This window comes from Balaenoptera borealis (assembly GCF_965194805.1).
Source record: "Balaenoptera borealis genome assembly, chromosome: 5".
In the NCBI taxonomy this organism is placed as follows: Eukaryota; Metazoa; Chordata; class Mammalia; order Artiodactyla; family Balaenopteridae; genus Balaenoptera; species Balaenoptera borealis.
Window position 1 is genome coordinate 79,423,398 of NC_138862.1, and position 15,581 is coordinate 79,438,978.

At 38.2% G+C, this 15,581-nt stretch overlaps 1 protein-coding gene across 8 annotated transcripts in view; it reads right to left on the reverse strand.

Annotated features, from left to right (window-relative positions):
• Window positions 1-15,581, reverse strand: part of LPP (LIM domain containing preferred translocation partner in lipoma) — a 694,560-nt gene that overhangs the window by 380,675 nt on the left and 298,304 nt on the right. For all 8 annotated transcript variants that reach the window (XM_082393255.1, XM_082393258.1, XM_082393259.1 and 5 more), the window contains one exon: window positions 10,900-11,012. In XM_082393255.1, the coding sequence (XP_082249381.1) occupies window positions 10,900-11,012 (113 nt within the window). The remainder of the gene's footprint in view (window positions 1-10,899; window positions 11,013-15,581) is intronic.

Consider the following 15,581-nt stretch of genomic DNA (forward strand, 5'->3'; position numbering starts at 1 on the left):
AAAACAGAAGGTGGTTTTAGGATAGGCACAGACTCCTTTAAGCACTAAAGGGAATGAAACAAACTATGGGGAAAGGAGGGCGTGTCTGGGCTCTGGCTCTTGCTCTCCCTCTCTCTCTCTCCTTGTTTACACCAGGTCCTGCCAATTTTACTTTTTTCTACAGTAATAAAAATTGACATCTTTACTGAAGTTTACTGACAAAATAAATATAAAAACAAACAAAAAATTTGGAAAAAATTCCATTTTAAAGGTCTACAAGCAACTTTCCTGTATTTTAATGTCAAAGTACAATCTTCCAATCTGTAAAGATGCAGACAATTTTAAAAAGGCTAAAGACAATATTGCAATAGAGGATTTTACAACCAAACTCATAAAAGCATGGGCTACCAATTAATGAAATTACTTGGAGAGGAACATGACAATTGGTGTTTTGTGTCCTTCATTGAAAAACAGTATAAAGGAAGAGTAACAATAAAGCAGTGCGGCCAAAAGAGAAAGAAATGGACTGGCATGACTCAGAAAAAGGTAGGGTCTCGTTCCTGTCCCAAGACACCTAATACTATGGAAACCTGGACTATTACCTAACTCTCTGAGCCTCAGTCCCTTCACTAGCACAAGGTGGAGAATTATCCCTACCCTTCCCCTTCATAAGTTATTTAAAGGCTCAAGTGAGATAAAGTATATGAAAGTCTTTCATTAAAAACAAAACAACAAAACAATGTCAATTTTGGAATTTATGGAATTTACAGGGTAAGAGCCTTGGACAGGTCAAACTCACAAAAGTTAATGATAAAATAATGATAATAATAGCTTAACCCCTCAAGGATTCATATAAGTACTGCATGCAGTAATATATTTTCAGTTTTAAATACCTGACTTTTGAATGGATCAACCCAAATTAGCTATGCACAGAAAATCTCCCTAAAACATTAGAGTTTCAAAAATAAAATATGAGTTAATGCCCTCGGTTTTTGGTTTTGGCATCCTCTATGCCCACTTTTACCCCTTCTTTCGGATCAAGTTGTTTTGTGCTCATGTTGAGTGGATTACGTAAATTACAAAGGAACTAAAGGATCTGTGAGCCCAATAGGGCTTCCTTACCAAATCCATGGATAAGAAGTACATGGTACAATCGGTGAGGGGATTGTCAGGGAATATGCCGGAGGCTGGGATGGAAGATGTGCTTATTTCCACTAAAGAATTACAAAGAAAGCTATCTTGGTGGCCCCTGGCCACTAGCCATAAACACATATTGTTGATGACTTTGGCTGCTTTTTGAGAATTTAAAATGATCTGCCTTCTCTCATTTGTAGGGATTTGATACGAAGCCAAGAGGCTTAAAAGTCCCCCAAATGCATTTTGTTTTTGTTTTTATCCATTCAAAAATAAATCACTGCTTCCATGAAACTTGTTGTGAAATCTAAACAAGCTGCCTCAAATCTTTGAGGCTTAATTTTTTTTGTATTTGTTAAATTAAATGTGTGCTATTCTTACTTATGAAGATCAAATTCAATAATATAAAGTATTTTGCAGTTTGTAAACAACTATGAAGTTATAAAAAGCGAATATCTTATTATTGGTAATAACACCTTGGGGCATTGAATTTTAGAGTCATAAGAGGGCTAAGATTATTTAATTCAATCATTTTGACAAAAGAGCTTGTGGGAGTATTTCTTTGGTAAAAAGCCTTAAAATCCTCAAGCATGTAAGAGCAAGGGATGGCATCATTAGTGAACCTTGGGGAGGTGTGGTACAAAGCAAAGGACAGCAATAACTATGCCAGAACTCAGCACAGAGACCAGTTAACCCAGAACAGTGTAACCATAATAGCACCAATGGTAAACATTTACTAAGCTCTAGGCTATGGCAGGCTCATATGATATTCTCTATGTAACCTCACAACAACCCAAAGAGGTAGGTACAACAATTATTCCCATTCTACAGATAAGCAAACAGGGGCATGAAAAGGTTAAATAACATGATCATAGTCACATAGCTAGTGAGTGGGGAGCCACGTGTGACCCCAGGTAGTCTGGATCAGCACTTACAGCGTTCGCCATCATACTATGTTGTCCCTGAAGTTTTACTTGGCCTAGATGATGCAATCAGGGAGGGCTTTTCTGTGGTGGCGCCCTCAAGGGCAGCAGCGTGAGCCTGAGATAAATAGCAAAAGATAGCAATATCTGAGCTGACTTCAAACTGCCTCGACAAAAAAGGTGAGGGGGTGGTGGAGCCTCTTAGAAAAGGAAGTTTGGGGTACATACTGAAAACCAGTCAAAACAGCAGTGAAATCACTTAATGAGTTCATTCCTTCTAATAAAAGGTACTTTTGCCACAATCCCTGACACTCCTGGTGACATAGTCATAGAAAGGCATGAATGGGGAAAAAGTGAGGGAGGAAACTGAGAACTCAAGCAGAGAACACCCCGCAGAAGGGCTGGCCACAGCCTACTGCTGCCCTCACTGGGCATATATGTACAGCATGTAAAACAGGGGCTTTGCTACCCGCCAAGGGACCTTCACAACTAATAAATAGCCTTGATGCTTCTTGTTCTGCTCTTGGCATGTGTATCTAAGGGAAACCCGTTCCCTGGCCTCCCACACAGTGACGACTGGATGCACACACCCTGTGGCTGACCTGATATTTAAAGGACTATATGTTGAGGTAGGTTCCCTCCATGCCCACTTTCTGGAGAGTTTTTCTCATAAATGGGTGTTGAATTTTGTCAAAAGCTTTTTCTGCATCTATTGAGATGATCATATGGTTTTTATTCTTCAATTTGTTAATATGGTGTATCACATTGATTGATTTGCGTATATTGAAGAATCCTTGCATCCCTGGGGTAAATCCCACTTGATCGTGGTGTATGATCCTTTTAATGTGCTGCTGGACTCTGTTTGCTAGTATTTTGTTGAGGATTTTTGCGTCTATGTTCATCAGTGATAATTGGTCTGTAATTTTCTTTTTTTGTGATATCTTTTTTTGTGATATCTTTGTCTGGTTTTGGTATCAGGGTGATGGTGGCCTCACTGAACGAGTTTGGGAGCGTTCCTCCCTCTGCAATTTTTTGGAAGAGTTTGAGAAGGACAAGTGTTAGCTCTTCTCTAAATGTTTGATAGAATTTGCCTGTGAAGCCGTCTGATCCTGGACTTTTGTTTGTTGCAAGATTTTTAATTATAGTTTCAATTTCATTACTTGTGATTGGTCTGTTTAATCACTTCATTGTACAGCAGAAACTAACACAACATTGTAAAGCAATTATACTCCAATTAAAAAAAAAAGTGGCAAGTAAAGGACTGTATGGTTTCTGATCTAGATAAAAGATAAAGTTTGGAGTACAAGCGAGCTAAGTCTACCAGAACAGCAGATTCAGAGCGGCCCCAAAGCACATTTTCTCCCTAAATTCAGGTGTATATAGCATTTATAATTTGAGAGTACATCATCACCACAAAATTAAAAATAAAGAAAGGAAGCAAGCAATACGGATTCTTCCATATGGTAGAACTACTGAAAAGGAATACCAATGTGAAGAATGGGGGAAAAAAATCCAAAACCATAAAATAGGAGTTCCATAAGGGAGAAAACGGCAAATGAAAAATTAAAACTCATTTTCCCAACATCACAAGAAAATCCCCCTTAGCTAAATAAAAACTTGACTCCTCAGATCAAACAGATTCACTGAATGCTGAGTAGAAATATTGGGGTGAGGGTGAGGGAAGCTCTATCTAGAAACAGTGTAGTAAAATTGCTGAATCCCACAAACAAAGCTTACAGATCAAACAAGAAAAAGTTACTAAATTGGAAAAAGAATCAGACTGGCATCAGATTTCTCATCTGTAACACTAAAGACTGAATGATACAAAGTAATAACATAGAAATCTTTGTTGAATATTGAGGTAAAGAAAATTTGACCCTAGAATTCTACTTGCAGCCAAACTTTTACTTAACAATGAAACCAAAAAAAAAAGTCATTTTCAGATATGCAAGGACTTAGAAAATATATCATCCATGTAGCCTTTCCCAAATAAATAAACAAATAAGTAAATAAATAAATAAATATTTTATAAAGTACTGTAGGAGGAATTAAAAAAAAAAATAGGACAAAGAAGAACCAGTATGATGAATTCAAGAAAAAGAAATAACAAACAAGAAACAATGCAATAAACAAAAGCTATAGTTTATTAATAATGTGATGGTACAATTTAATGTGAGAAATAATTCTTTAAAAAGAGGTGTTATAAAGTTTAAAATATTGCAACACATTCTCCAAACTGTGTTAATAATACTTTAGATGAGGCAGGAAAAGGAATGCTCAAATTTCATATGGTGTATATATTGGGAGTGGGGCACATACGCATATCATAATTTTTCCTTGATAGAGAAACATGTTTGAAAATATTTACTCCATATTGTTTGATTTACTTACATTACTAAGAAAAAACATGCATTACTTTTTAGCTGTACAAAAAATAAATAAATGTATTTCAGCTTTGAAGGAATCACTAAGATTTTTGATGGGAAAGACAAAATGGGATAAAAACTTCCACTGACTCAGAAAGAACCAACTTAAGTTTCACTTAATTTGGGCACAGGAAATTTTCTGAAATATGCAAATATTGTAAATTACTCCTAATAAAGAAACTCAGGAGCTAAAGCAAATCTAACCTCATTGGTTATCTCAACACACAACAGAACTGACCGCAACCTATTTCCCCCTAAGACTTTTCTTGCCCAGCAATCAGCCAAACTTTCACTGCAGAATACATGCATGTGTCCTAGATTATTTCAAAAGAGTAGCAGCAGTGGTAATTGAGTTGATATGGGTGAATGAGCATGCGTGTGTACACATACGCCACTATCGATCCCTGGGAAAGGGTTTACCTTTTAAAATAGATTCTTAAAAAACAAGGAAGAGAAACTGTGACATTCATGAAAAAGGGTCAAATTACTAAATGAAACACTGGAATACTCCCTATCGGCTGTGGCCTGCTACTTTCAAAGAAGTTTTTATAAGTCTAGACACCAAAAATATCTCATTTCTCATCTGAATACCCAATCGGAGGATGATTCAGAGCGAAAGGCAAACAGGAAAACTCCGACATTTGCTTCTAGAAAGTCACACTGCCCGGAGGCTGTGACATGCCTAAGAACCCACCAGCCCTGCTAAACATACACTCCTCTACATGTGTGGACCGTAAAAGGAGGAGATAAACATGAAGCAAGCCGCTGCTGCTACTGTTATTGCCAGGGTCACAAACAACCCTACAAATCATCTAGGGCCCCTTGCTAACACAAGACCCAAAGGAACAAGGCAAAGGGCCAGGAAGAAATAAGCATCACGGTCACTCCTCTGGTATGTTTTCATGGATCAAGATATTCTTATATCCTCACTACATAGGAAGGATAAGCACTTCAGAGTGGATTAAAGCTTTTGCTGAGCATTTTGGTTTTGCTCTGGCAATACTGCATCTCTGCTCTTAATTTTTGTAGACTGGATCTCCTTTTTCACCCAGCCTCTTCCTTCCTCACCCCACTACCAGGTAGCAGAAGGGATGACTTCTATGGTAGGGTGTGTCCAAACCATACAAAGCAAGGCCTGCTGCCTATTTCTGTGAGCTCATGAATGAATGTGCCCATGGCTGGGGGCCTGAGTTCTCTACGTCTACAAGTAAAATTCTGTCATTCCGTACCTGTCATCATGATAGCACTAGACTAAGGGTCACAGGACACAGATTTCAGTTCCAGTTCTACTGAAACATCAATAGATTTTTAAGCTATTATTGATAAATGAAATACATAAAATGAGTAAGTAGATAAATGACTACAATCCACCATTCACCCTACACATCTATGAGCTTTGAAATTGTTTTCACAAGAGTAGAAATGACTTAGTCCACAAACTTTTGGACCCTGACTTTAAGACAAGACAATAAAGGATTTCAGAAGTTTCTCCAGAAACAGACTCATAGACATAGAGTACAGACCTGTGGTTGCCAAGGAAGGTTGGGGGAAAGGGGAGGGAGGGATGGATTGGGAGTTTGGGATTAGCAGATGCAAACTAATATATATAGAATGGATAAACAACAAGGTCCTACCTTATAGCACAGGGAACTCTATTCAATATCCTGTGATAAACCATAATGGAAAATAATATGAAAAAGAACATATATATAACTGAATCACTTCACTGTACAGCAGAAATTAACACAACATTGTAAATCAACTATACTCCAAATCAACTATACTCCAATAAAATAAATTTTTAAAAATTAAAAATTAAAAAAAAAAAAAAAAAGAAGTCTCTCTTCTTCCTTCTCTTTTCAACAAACTCTGGGCATTTCCCCAAGTTCAGTGAATAGCTCACATGACACTGTTTTCATGCTCTCCTCAGAAAAGTGACCTCTTTCAGGAGTTTTATGGATCACCCCCTTGAGACAGACACCACCTCTCTCTCTCCTGGCCGGGCAGTTCCTTTGAATGCACATCATTTTCTAAGAGGGTAGGAAGAAAATCAGTATGAGGAAATCATAAAGGGACAAATTTCAGTTCAATAAGAGAAAGACATTTGTAATACCTGGAGTAACCAGCAATGGATGAAACAGTCTGTTTTCTGAGGTGGAGGGGCTGGAGTTACCCTAGCAAAGGCAGCCATCTGCCTGAAGGAATGGAAGAGGTGATGGGAACTGGAAAGGTAAAAGCCCAGGAGCACAGACACGTAAAAGCAAGCCACACTCTGGGTCACAAAGAGCGAGGCAGAGTGAGGAGATGTCAGCTGGTGGTCATGAAGAAAAAGTCAAGCAAACATGTCATAAAAAGAGGAAGTTAAATATCGGGCACCTGAACTCAAAGCCATCAGGTATCAGCAGGTAAATCCCTGAGGAGCTCAAGGAAGTCTACCAGACAACTCAGAGCTATTTGCATAGGGCTTCCCACAAGGGCAACACGTTTTGTCTGATGGTGTGTTAAAAGCACCACTTGGCACCCAACAACAGACCTGGGGATCTCAACCTTATATTTCAATAATAACAAATACCTGTAATGATTTCAGAATATTCTTAAGAATATTCTGTATTCTTATACTTGTTGCTTTATTGCCTAAAATTCCATTCCCCCATTTGAAAATTAAGATCCTAATTAGCCATCAAAGTTCAGTTCAATTGAAATCGTTTCCAAGAATCCTTCTTGCATGTCTCTAGACATAGTTAATTTATTTCCCCCACCCTCTACCTCAATATAGGACTAAGATTGTGCTTCCGATCAAAGCATGATGACTAAGGAATAATTTACTACGAAACACCTTAATTTAGAAGTTGGGTATATATGCATCTTTCAAGCTTGAATCGGAGGTTGTATCTGATCTATTCCTTGGCCTTCAACATTGACTCAGCTGTAGCAGTCACCCATAAACATTTTGTTAAATTGAAAAAAAATTAGGAGAGTCAAATGACAGAAAAGGCACTTGAGTTATGATCTCTAATTCCCTTGCAAACCTGAAATTCTATGACATTCTCCCTCTCTAAAACTTCTCTAAACGATGCTATATGCCTGCCCACTGGCTGGCTGAAATAGAAAGGAATTACCAACTGTGGCATGAGATCAAACAAAGCTAACAGTTCCAACGTTGAGACTCAGGGCACTAGACCCATGATGACAAGTTCTAAGGCTATAAACCCCAGCGTATGTGTTTGACCTATAGAAGTTATTCAACTTATCATGAATGAATGAATAACAAATGAATGAATGAAGTGACTGCTAAATGGTCACCCCAAACCTTACAGCCACTATGCTCGAACCAATACTGACAGAAGAGAAAATCTCTCATTGATTTTCCAAGATTCATCTTTTCCCACAAAAATGAGAATTCTCAAAACAAGAATTCTTGACACTAAATATCTGCCTTTTGCAAAGGAAAAAGAAAAAAGTTTACAGCATGCATCAGAAATTCAGAGACAAGAGAAACTCCAACAACACCTGGTCCTTCCAAACAAAAGCATGTTACCCCCTCATCGGAACCTCAGAGTCTTGAGAGGCCTGAAGCAAAATCACGTGCAAAGTGAGAGGAAGGACGATAAAGAGTCAAGATGTCTCAAAAGAGTTCTGTCAGAAACTATAGGATCCACATCTTCTTGGGTCTCAGTTTCCTCACTTATGAAGAGAGGGGATTAATTCATTCAGCAAGTATTTGAAAAGCTGTAACCAGATGCCTGGCACCAGGTTTGGACTCAATGATCTCTTAGGTCCCTTTCAGCTCTGAAAAACTTATAATTCTTAGAGTCACACTTAATAGAGGTTCTTTTGGCTCTGACCTGAAGATCTAGCTGGAAACATAAACAGATTTCTACATAAAAACACACATTTACCAGCTAATATTTGGACTGGGCAACAGGAGTTTTCACCATTGGCTGGGAGAAAAACATGCAGAATTTTCTCCTGTGATTACATTACTCTGAGTTCCATCGTAGCTCAAATCTAAAGTTGGGGCAAATATGGCCAAAGTGGGACCAAGCCTCTATCACATCACATCACCACCACACAAGGAAAGGACATGCCCATTTTCTTCTTCTTTTTTTTTTTTAATTTATTTACTTTATTTATTTATTTTTGGCTGCGTTGGGTCTTTGTTGCTGCACGCGGGCTTTCCCTAGTTGCAGTGAGAGGGGGCTACTCTTCCTTGTGGTGCGCGGGCTTCTCATTGCGGTGGCTTCTCTTGTTGCGGAACACGGGCTCTAGGCGCACGGGCTTCAGTAGTTGTGGCTCGTGGGCTCAGTAGTTGTGGCTCGCGGGCTTAGTTGCTCCACGCATGTGGGATCTTCCCGGACCAGGGCTCGAACCCGTGTCCCCTGCATTGGCAGGCGGATTCTTAACCACTGCGCCACCAGGGAAGTCCCTGCCCATTTTCTTTTGAACTTGCCAACAATCTTCCACATATTCAATAACAACACACCTCTCCTACCAGATCTGCCCTTTTCCATTTGGCAAAATCTGTTTTATTTTTTTATCCTTCTTCCTTCTGTTTTATAGAACATAAGCCAACATGGCAACAAGCTTTTTGTTTATTTCCTTCCTTTTCAAAAACAAAGTCATAGCTTGGATATAGTTAACAGGACAAGATCTATACAGAAAAAGACTTCTTATAATTTTATGAAAGCCCCAGGTTTGATTTTTCTTAATGAAACCCTTGGCAAGCCTTATTATTATTCTTGTTGCTGTTACTTTTATATGGTGACAATTATAACATCAAAATATCTATAAGGTGATTATAGTTTAGTACATTCAAATCCATCTGTATTTCATTTAATTATTAGAGGTAGAAACAGTTATCTTATCTTTAATTACAAGAAAAGTGGGCCTTAGGGTGACCTGGTCGAGATCATGTGACAAGAATAAGCTGCTCAACTAGTATCAAACACAACTCTTCTGTCACAAGGTCAAGCAAACTTTTCAGAACTCAGGATTTTACATGCTTACAAAATAGTTACATAACTATTCAAGAAAGAAGATAGACTAAGCAAAATGTTTAATTGCATAAATTAAACAATATGCAAAGAACAGCCCTTACTAACATGTAAGTTTCATAAGGGCAGAGCCCTGTTTGTCTTTTTTGATATAGAATACGTAGTGCTATAAAGGTGCCCACACAGAGCACAGAAATATTTGTTGAGTGAATTAATCATTTCTACCTTTGTCTCCTCTAACCTGAAATTTAAGAGAAAAAAAGTCACACAATGAACTGAACTATTTAAGCAGTTACTTTCTATGGCTTTTCCTCTTTAAAATTTATTATGGGAAATCTTAAACATGTACAAAGGTAGAACAAATAATGAATTAAACCTCCATGCACCCAACAATTATCAACTCATAACTAATATTTTCTCACCTATATTCTCACTCAGTAGCTCCCTACTCTTACGATTCTTTTTTATTGGAGTATAGTTGATTTACACTGTTGTGTTAGTTTCAGGTGTACAGCAAAGTGAATCAGTTATATACATATATATATACATATATATATACATATATATATGTATATATACGTATATATGTATATATATACGTATATATACACATACCCACTCTTTTTTAGATTCTTTTGATTTTAAAGCAAATACCAGGCACTATTCCACTTCATTGACCAATCCTGCCGACATTTCTCTAAAAAATAAGGATTTTTTTTCTTTGACATATCTATAGTAACATCATCACCCCTAAAAATATGACAATAATTTTATGACAATATTATTTAGTCTTCCTTCCTGACATAACTGGCATTTAACTGCCTAAACAGTGGCAGCTGGTCACCAGTGGCTCTACATGAACACAGGCTGAGAACTTTTACTGTTGCTTCTGAATCTAGCCCTGAGTCACTTTGCTATAAACACCCCCTGGAGCACAAATACTTCTAAATAGTCAATACATACCATACTGTGCACGCCTGACCTCACTCAGAAGAGAAAACCTAAGAAATTTTGCTGTTGCTTTTGCTAGAAAGATGTTGCTGACCAATTAGTACCCACAGTGACCAGCCAGAACCTTAAAATATCAGCCTTACTCATTTAGAATGCAACGTCTGTGGAAAGAGAAAAAAGGCAATAAAAAAGCCTGGCTGTGTGTCTCCAGGATAACAAGAAAATGTGGACTTCTCAAATGGCATTCCTAAAGAATGACTTTCAGTTTCAAAATAAAATTAGCAGGTAAAAGGATTTCCAGGGCTTCAGAGGGCAAGCCAGCAGAACTCTAGGAAGCTTGAGCTGGGCAGTTGGCATTAAAATGCCTTAGTGCTTTGTGAGGTGTAAAGCTCTCTGTAGGCTCTGGATAAATGTTTATCCATCACAGAAACAATCTCAGAATTCATGATTCCTAGCATGGCTTATAAACATGACTTCAACCCCAGATCTTACCTGTGCCCTGAAAGCACTGTCATCAAGGGGAGGTGGAGGAGGGAAGTTCCCAGAGCCCGATGGAGAAGCACTGGATTCATCTAGAGGTGGAGGCGGGGGTGGAAGAAAATCACCTGTGGAAAGGAAACACACACATGAAATTAACATGGATGCAATACCATAGCACTCTTACAAACACAGACAGTCCCCAACTTATGATGGTTCCACCTATAATTTCTCGACTTTACCACGGTGCAAAAGCAACAGGCATTCAACAAAAAATGTACTTTGAATTTTGATCTATTCCTGGGCCAATCATATGGGGTGCAATACTGTTGTGATGCTGGGCTTCGGCAGGCAGCCTCAGCTCCCAGTCAGCCAGGAGATCGCCGGGGTGAACAACCCATACGCTTACAACCATTCTGTGCCCTCACAACCATTCTGTTTTTCACTTTCAGTACAGTGTCCAATACATGACATAATATACTCAACTTTTTATTATAAAATAGGCTTTGTGTTACACGATTTTGCCCAACTGTAGGCTAAATGTAAGTGTTCTGGGCATGTTTAAGGTAGGCAAGGCTAAGCTATGATGTTTGGTAGATTAGGTGTATTAAATACATTTTCCACTTAATATTTTCAACTTACAGTGGGTTTTTCACGATGCAACCCCATCATAAGTCAAGGAAGATTTGCATTAGCTGGCATTTTACTGCTTTGTAATTGGCTTTGACACATAATTTTTTGTCCTGCGCAGCAATTATTCCCTAAGTTCTCCTCGTTTAATTAGCATCCTTAACTTTCAGAATAATAAGGATCAGACGGGATACTTAGAAGTGACATAAAGCTGGTGTAGAAGCGCGTCAAGTACATTTAGCCAGAACAGGGAAGGTGCTTGGAGTGGTGGATTACTGAGGTGTATGAGACTTGTTGCTTGTTCTCAATAAATTTTCAGTCAAGCAGAGAAGGAAAAAAATGTGTAAACAGGTAAGGTAACACAAGGTGCAATTTATTAAGCTCTACAAACTCTTTTGGAAGTTAAGATAAAGGAAAGCTTACATTCATTTGGAGTAACAAGGAAGCTTTACTGGAGGTATTTAAATTGTCCCTGAACATTATGATGTAGATAGTAAGTTCACGCTAGACAGAAATAAAGGAAAATAGAGGCATAATGGTAAAAAAAAAAAAAAAAAAAAAAAAAAAAATCAGGGTCTAGAGAATAAAAAGCAAGTTACAATATAGCATAAACACAGGAATGTAAAATAACACTAGTAGGTTATAAAAATTAAAGCAGTATGAAAATAAGCTTTTAAGTGTGTCCCACATCTAGCATAGAGTTTGAATTTTATTGTGCATGCAGTGAGGATCCATTAAGGATTTCTGAGAAGGAAACACTTCTAAGAATATGATTTACTAAAGACTAAGCTAAAAGTGTGTGCAGGACAAGATTAGGAGAAACTGGAATAAGAAACATCCAATTTGGAAAGCTGTACACTACCCAGGCTTTAGGATACTAGGAAATCTAACATCGCTTCTTCGGTTCTTGGTATGGAATCTTTTTAAATATTCTTTGCAAGAAATTCTATTAAGAAAAGGAAATCTTCATTTTCTAAAACAAATTTCTCTATGTGCCCTTTTCCTTTTAGCAATAATGTTTTAGACGTGTTGGGGAACTGTCCTCCTCTATGGATAAATAGTTTTTCCTTGCATTTCAGCTGTTCAACACTTAGTGGTAGAGTATAGTCTCTACCACTCAGTGAGTCACTGTTGGATAGTACCAAAACATCACAGCTTAGGTCTTCAGAAAAGAAAGAGTCTAAATCTCACAGTGGAAGGATGGTGACTTGGACTGATTGTTCTGATACACCTTTGAGATTGTTCAGTTGAGCTCCATTTGCCTTATAAATAACAGTCTTACACAGAGAACAGATTTGTGGTTGCCAAGAGGGAGGGGGAGGTGGGGTAGGGATGGATTGGGAGTTTACGATTAGCAGATGCAAACTATTATATATAGAATGGATAAACAACAAGGTCCTACTGTATAACACAGGGAACTATATTCAATATCCTATGATAAACCATAGTGGAAAAGAATATGAAAAAGAATGCACATATATGTATGACTGAATTACTGTGCTATACAGCAGAAATTAACACATTGTAAATCAACTATACTTCAATAAAATAAATTTTAAAAAAGTAACAGTCTTAGAGTTGGAAGAGTAGCTAACAGCTGTCAAGTCTAGCTCCCAGCCATATTCAGGCTACCAAGAAGTCAAACACACTATCTTTAGAATACTCTGTTTTTTTGACTCTCACCATGCACCAGGCACTCAGCTAAGATTTTCCTAGGCTACCTCTTACTCCCACAACAACTCTCTATGCTGCTGATGGTTCTGAAACTTTAGAGCTCACTAGGATCGCTGGAAGGTCTCGTTAAAACACAGATTGCTGGGTCCCACCCCCAGAAGCTCTGATTCAGTAGGTCTGGGTCAGGGTCTGATAATTTGCATTCCTAATAAATCCCCAGGTGATGCTGGTGCTCCTGGTGACCACACTTTGAGAACCATTGCATTAAGCAAAGTGTCATAGTATTCCTACTTTGGACCCCATAGAATTGGAAAGGTTCAATGGCATGTCATATAGAAACATCTCTACTTCTCTCATCCTTCTGGGTGTACACATCTGAAGATATATGTTGTCTATATCCTTATTAAAATTGTAAGTCTCATAAATCATTATTAACTCCATCTAAGAGTTCTAAACATTGGCTAGGTACTAGAATCACCAAGGAATCTTATCTAAAAATGCCGATGCCCAAACCCTATCTCACACCAATGCATTCAGAATCTCAGGGATGGGGAAAAGGAATGGGGAGAAGGGATCAGATGCCCGTATTCCTTTAAAACCCAGATAATGCTAATGTGCAGCCAGGACTGAGAAACTCACTGGCCTTCAAAAAAAAATGAAATACCTGTCAAGTAAAAAGGATCGTCACCAAGATCTTTTCTACCTTTAAAAGTCATAATGTATGAGACAAAAGCTCACAATGAAGTTTTAAGTGATCAGCAAAGAAGTCTAGGTTGATGGAGACTTGATGATCAAATTCTACTTCACAGCTTAATTTTCAGGTTCAAATGTTCTATCTGGACCTATGTCGTCTTCATATTCAATTTAAAAGAGAATTTCTCAGCACCTTCTTATACTTTACCAGATTCTTTATGTCATAGGAATTGTCAGAGCATTAAACAGTATCAGAACTGACCAAAATCTTGGAGATATATTATGAAGGTAGAAACAGAGGCCCACAAAAGACACATGAACTGCCCAAATTCTCAGAGCAAACTTGTCTTAGAATAAAAAGTACACCTGCCTATCTCTGAGGTCCCTTCCAACTATATCCTTCTTGACCCTATACTTCTGTCATAGAAATTAAATTAAGTGAGGTGCAGGTTGATGAGAGTCCTGGGAGGGTGAAAAGGAACCGAGAAAGAAAACAGAATGTATTTTTTTAAAAGAAATATCTTGAAAACAACATAAATCTAGACCATGTGTTCTAGGCAAGATTAGGCAGATTATTAAAGTCATAGTGATAACCTCATAATACGTATCTGCTTATTTTAATCCGTTACTAAGTTAGACCAAAGATTTCCATCTTTCAAGCTCAATCATCATAGGCTTCTTGCTACATTGTTTAGAGTGGAGCTCACATTTTAAAAGGATTTGGAGAACTGGGTAACTGTCTAGAAAACAGACACACACACATGATAAAGGGATAGAAAATGGGTCCTTTGAAGGGAAGCATGACCAGTTAAGACAGTTGGAACGAAAAACTCTTCGTAAAGAGTTTTAAATCAGACTAAGAACTATTATGAGAATTCTGACTTCAGGCTCACCATTTTAACAGGCAGGTCAACAGAGGGAAATGCCTCTAAGTAACAGTAAGTTCAGCTTAAGAGAGAAGGCACAATTTCCATGTTTAAGGAAGATGGCAAAAAGGAAAGAACAAAATGTGTGTATATAAATGTTGCGGGGGAAGATCCTTTCCTTTACAGCAGATTTCTTCAAACGATGAAAGAGCACTTGGCTGAGATGCGCGCGGGGCAACCCTCCTAGAGGAAAAAGCACCTGGACGGAATCAGCTGTAGTATCTTACAACCAGCAGTGCTAAGCTGTAGACCTTCACATTAGTGCAGGCCCTGCCCTCTGGGCTTGCTGGGGAAATCCAAGTGAACTCCCTCCCAGACCCTGTGCATTACAGGGGCACTGAATAAATCAAACAGGCAAGCCAAAAATGGACACACATCAGGCAACTGGGGAATGCAGTGATACATAAAAGCTAAGAAAGAAATATTTGGTTTTATTAGGAGTGGAGTAGTCACAGACACATGTCTACAAACCTGGTTTCCTCCTCACCCTTTTCCTCACCATACAAAGCCTACCCAACACGCAAAATACATTTATTCCTCAATTACCAGCTAAAATGATTTACTCCAAAGTTACACTGCTAGTGAAATACAGAGCTGGAAATATATGCTCACAATGCCTTGGAGAGAAGCAAGGAAAGATCTTGCTTAATTTGCTCTATACCATCCCATCTCATTCAGCTAATATTCAAAAGGTTTCTGCTTTGTGCCAGATGTAGCACCATGAGGCAGTTCAGGTGAGTTCGGCAAATAAAGTATTATATCCCTGATTCCCAA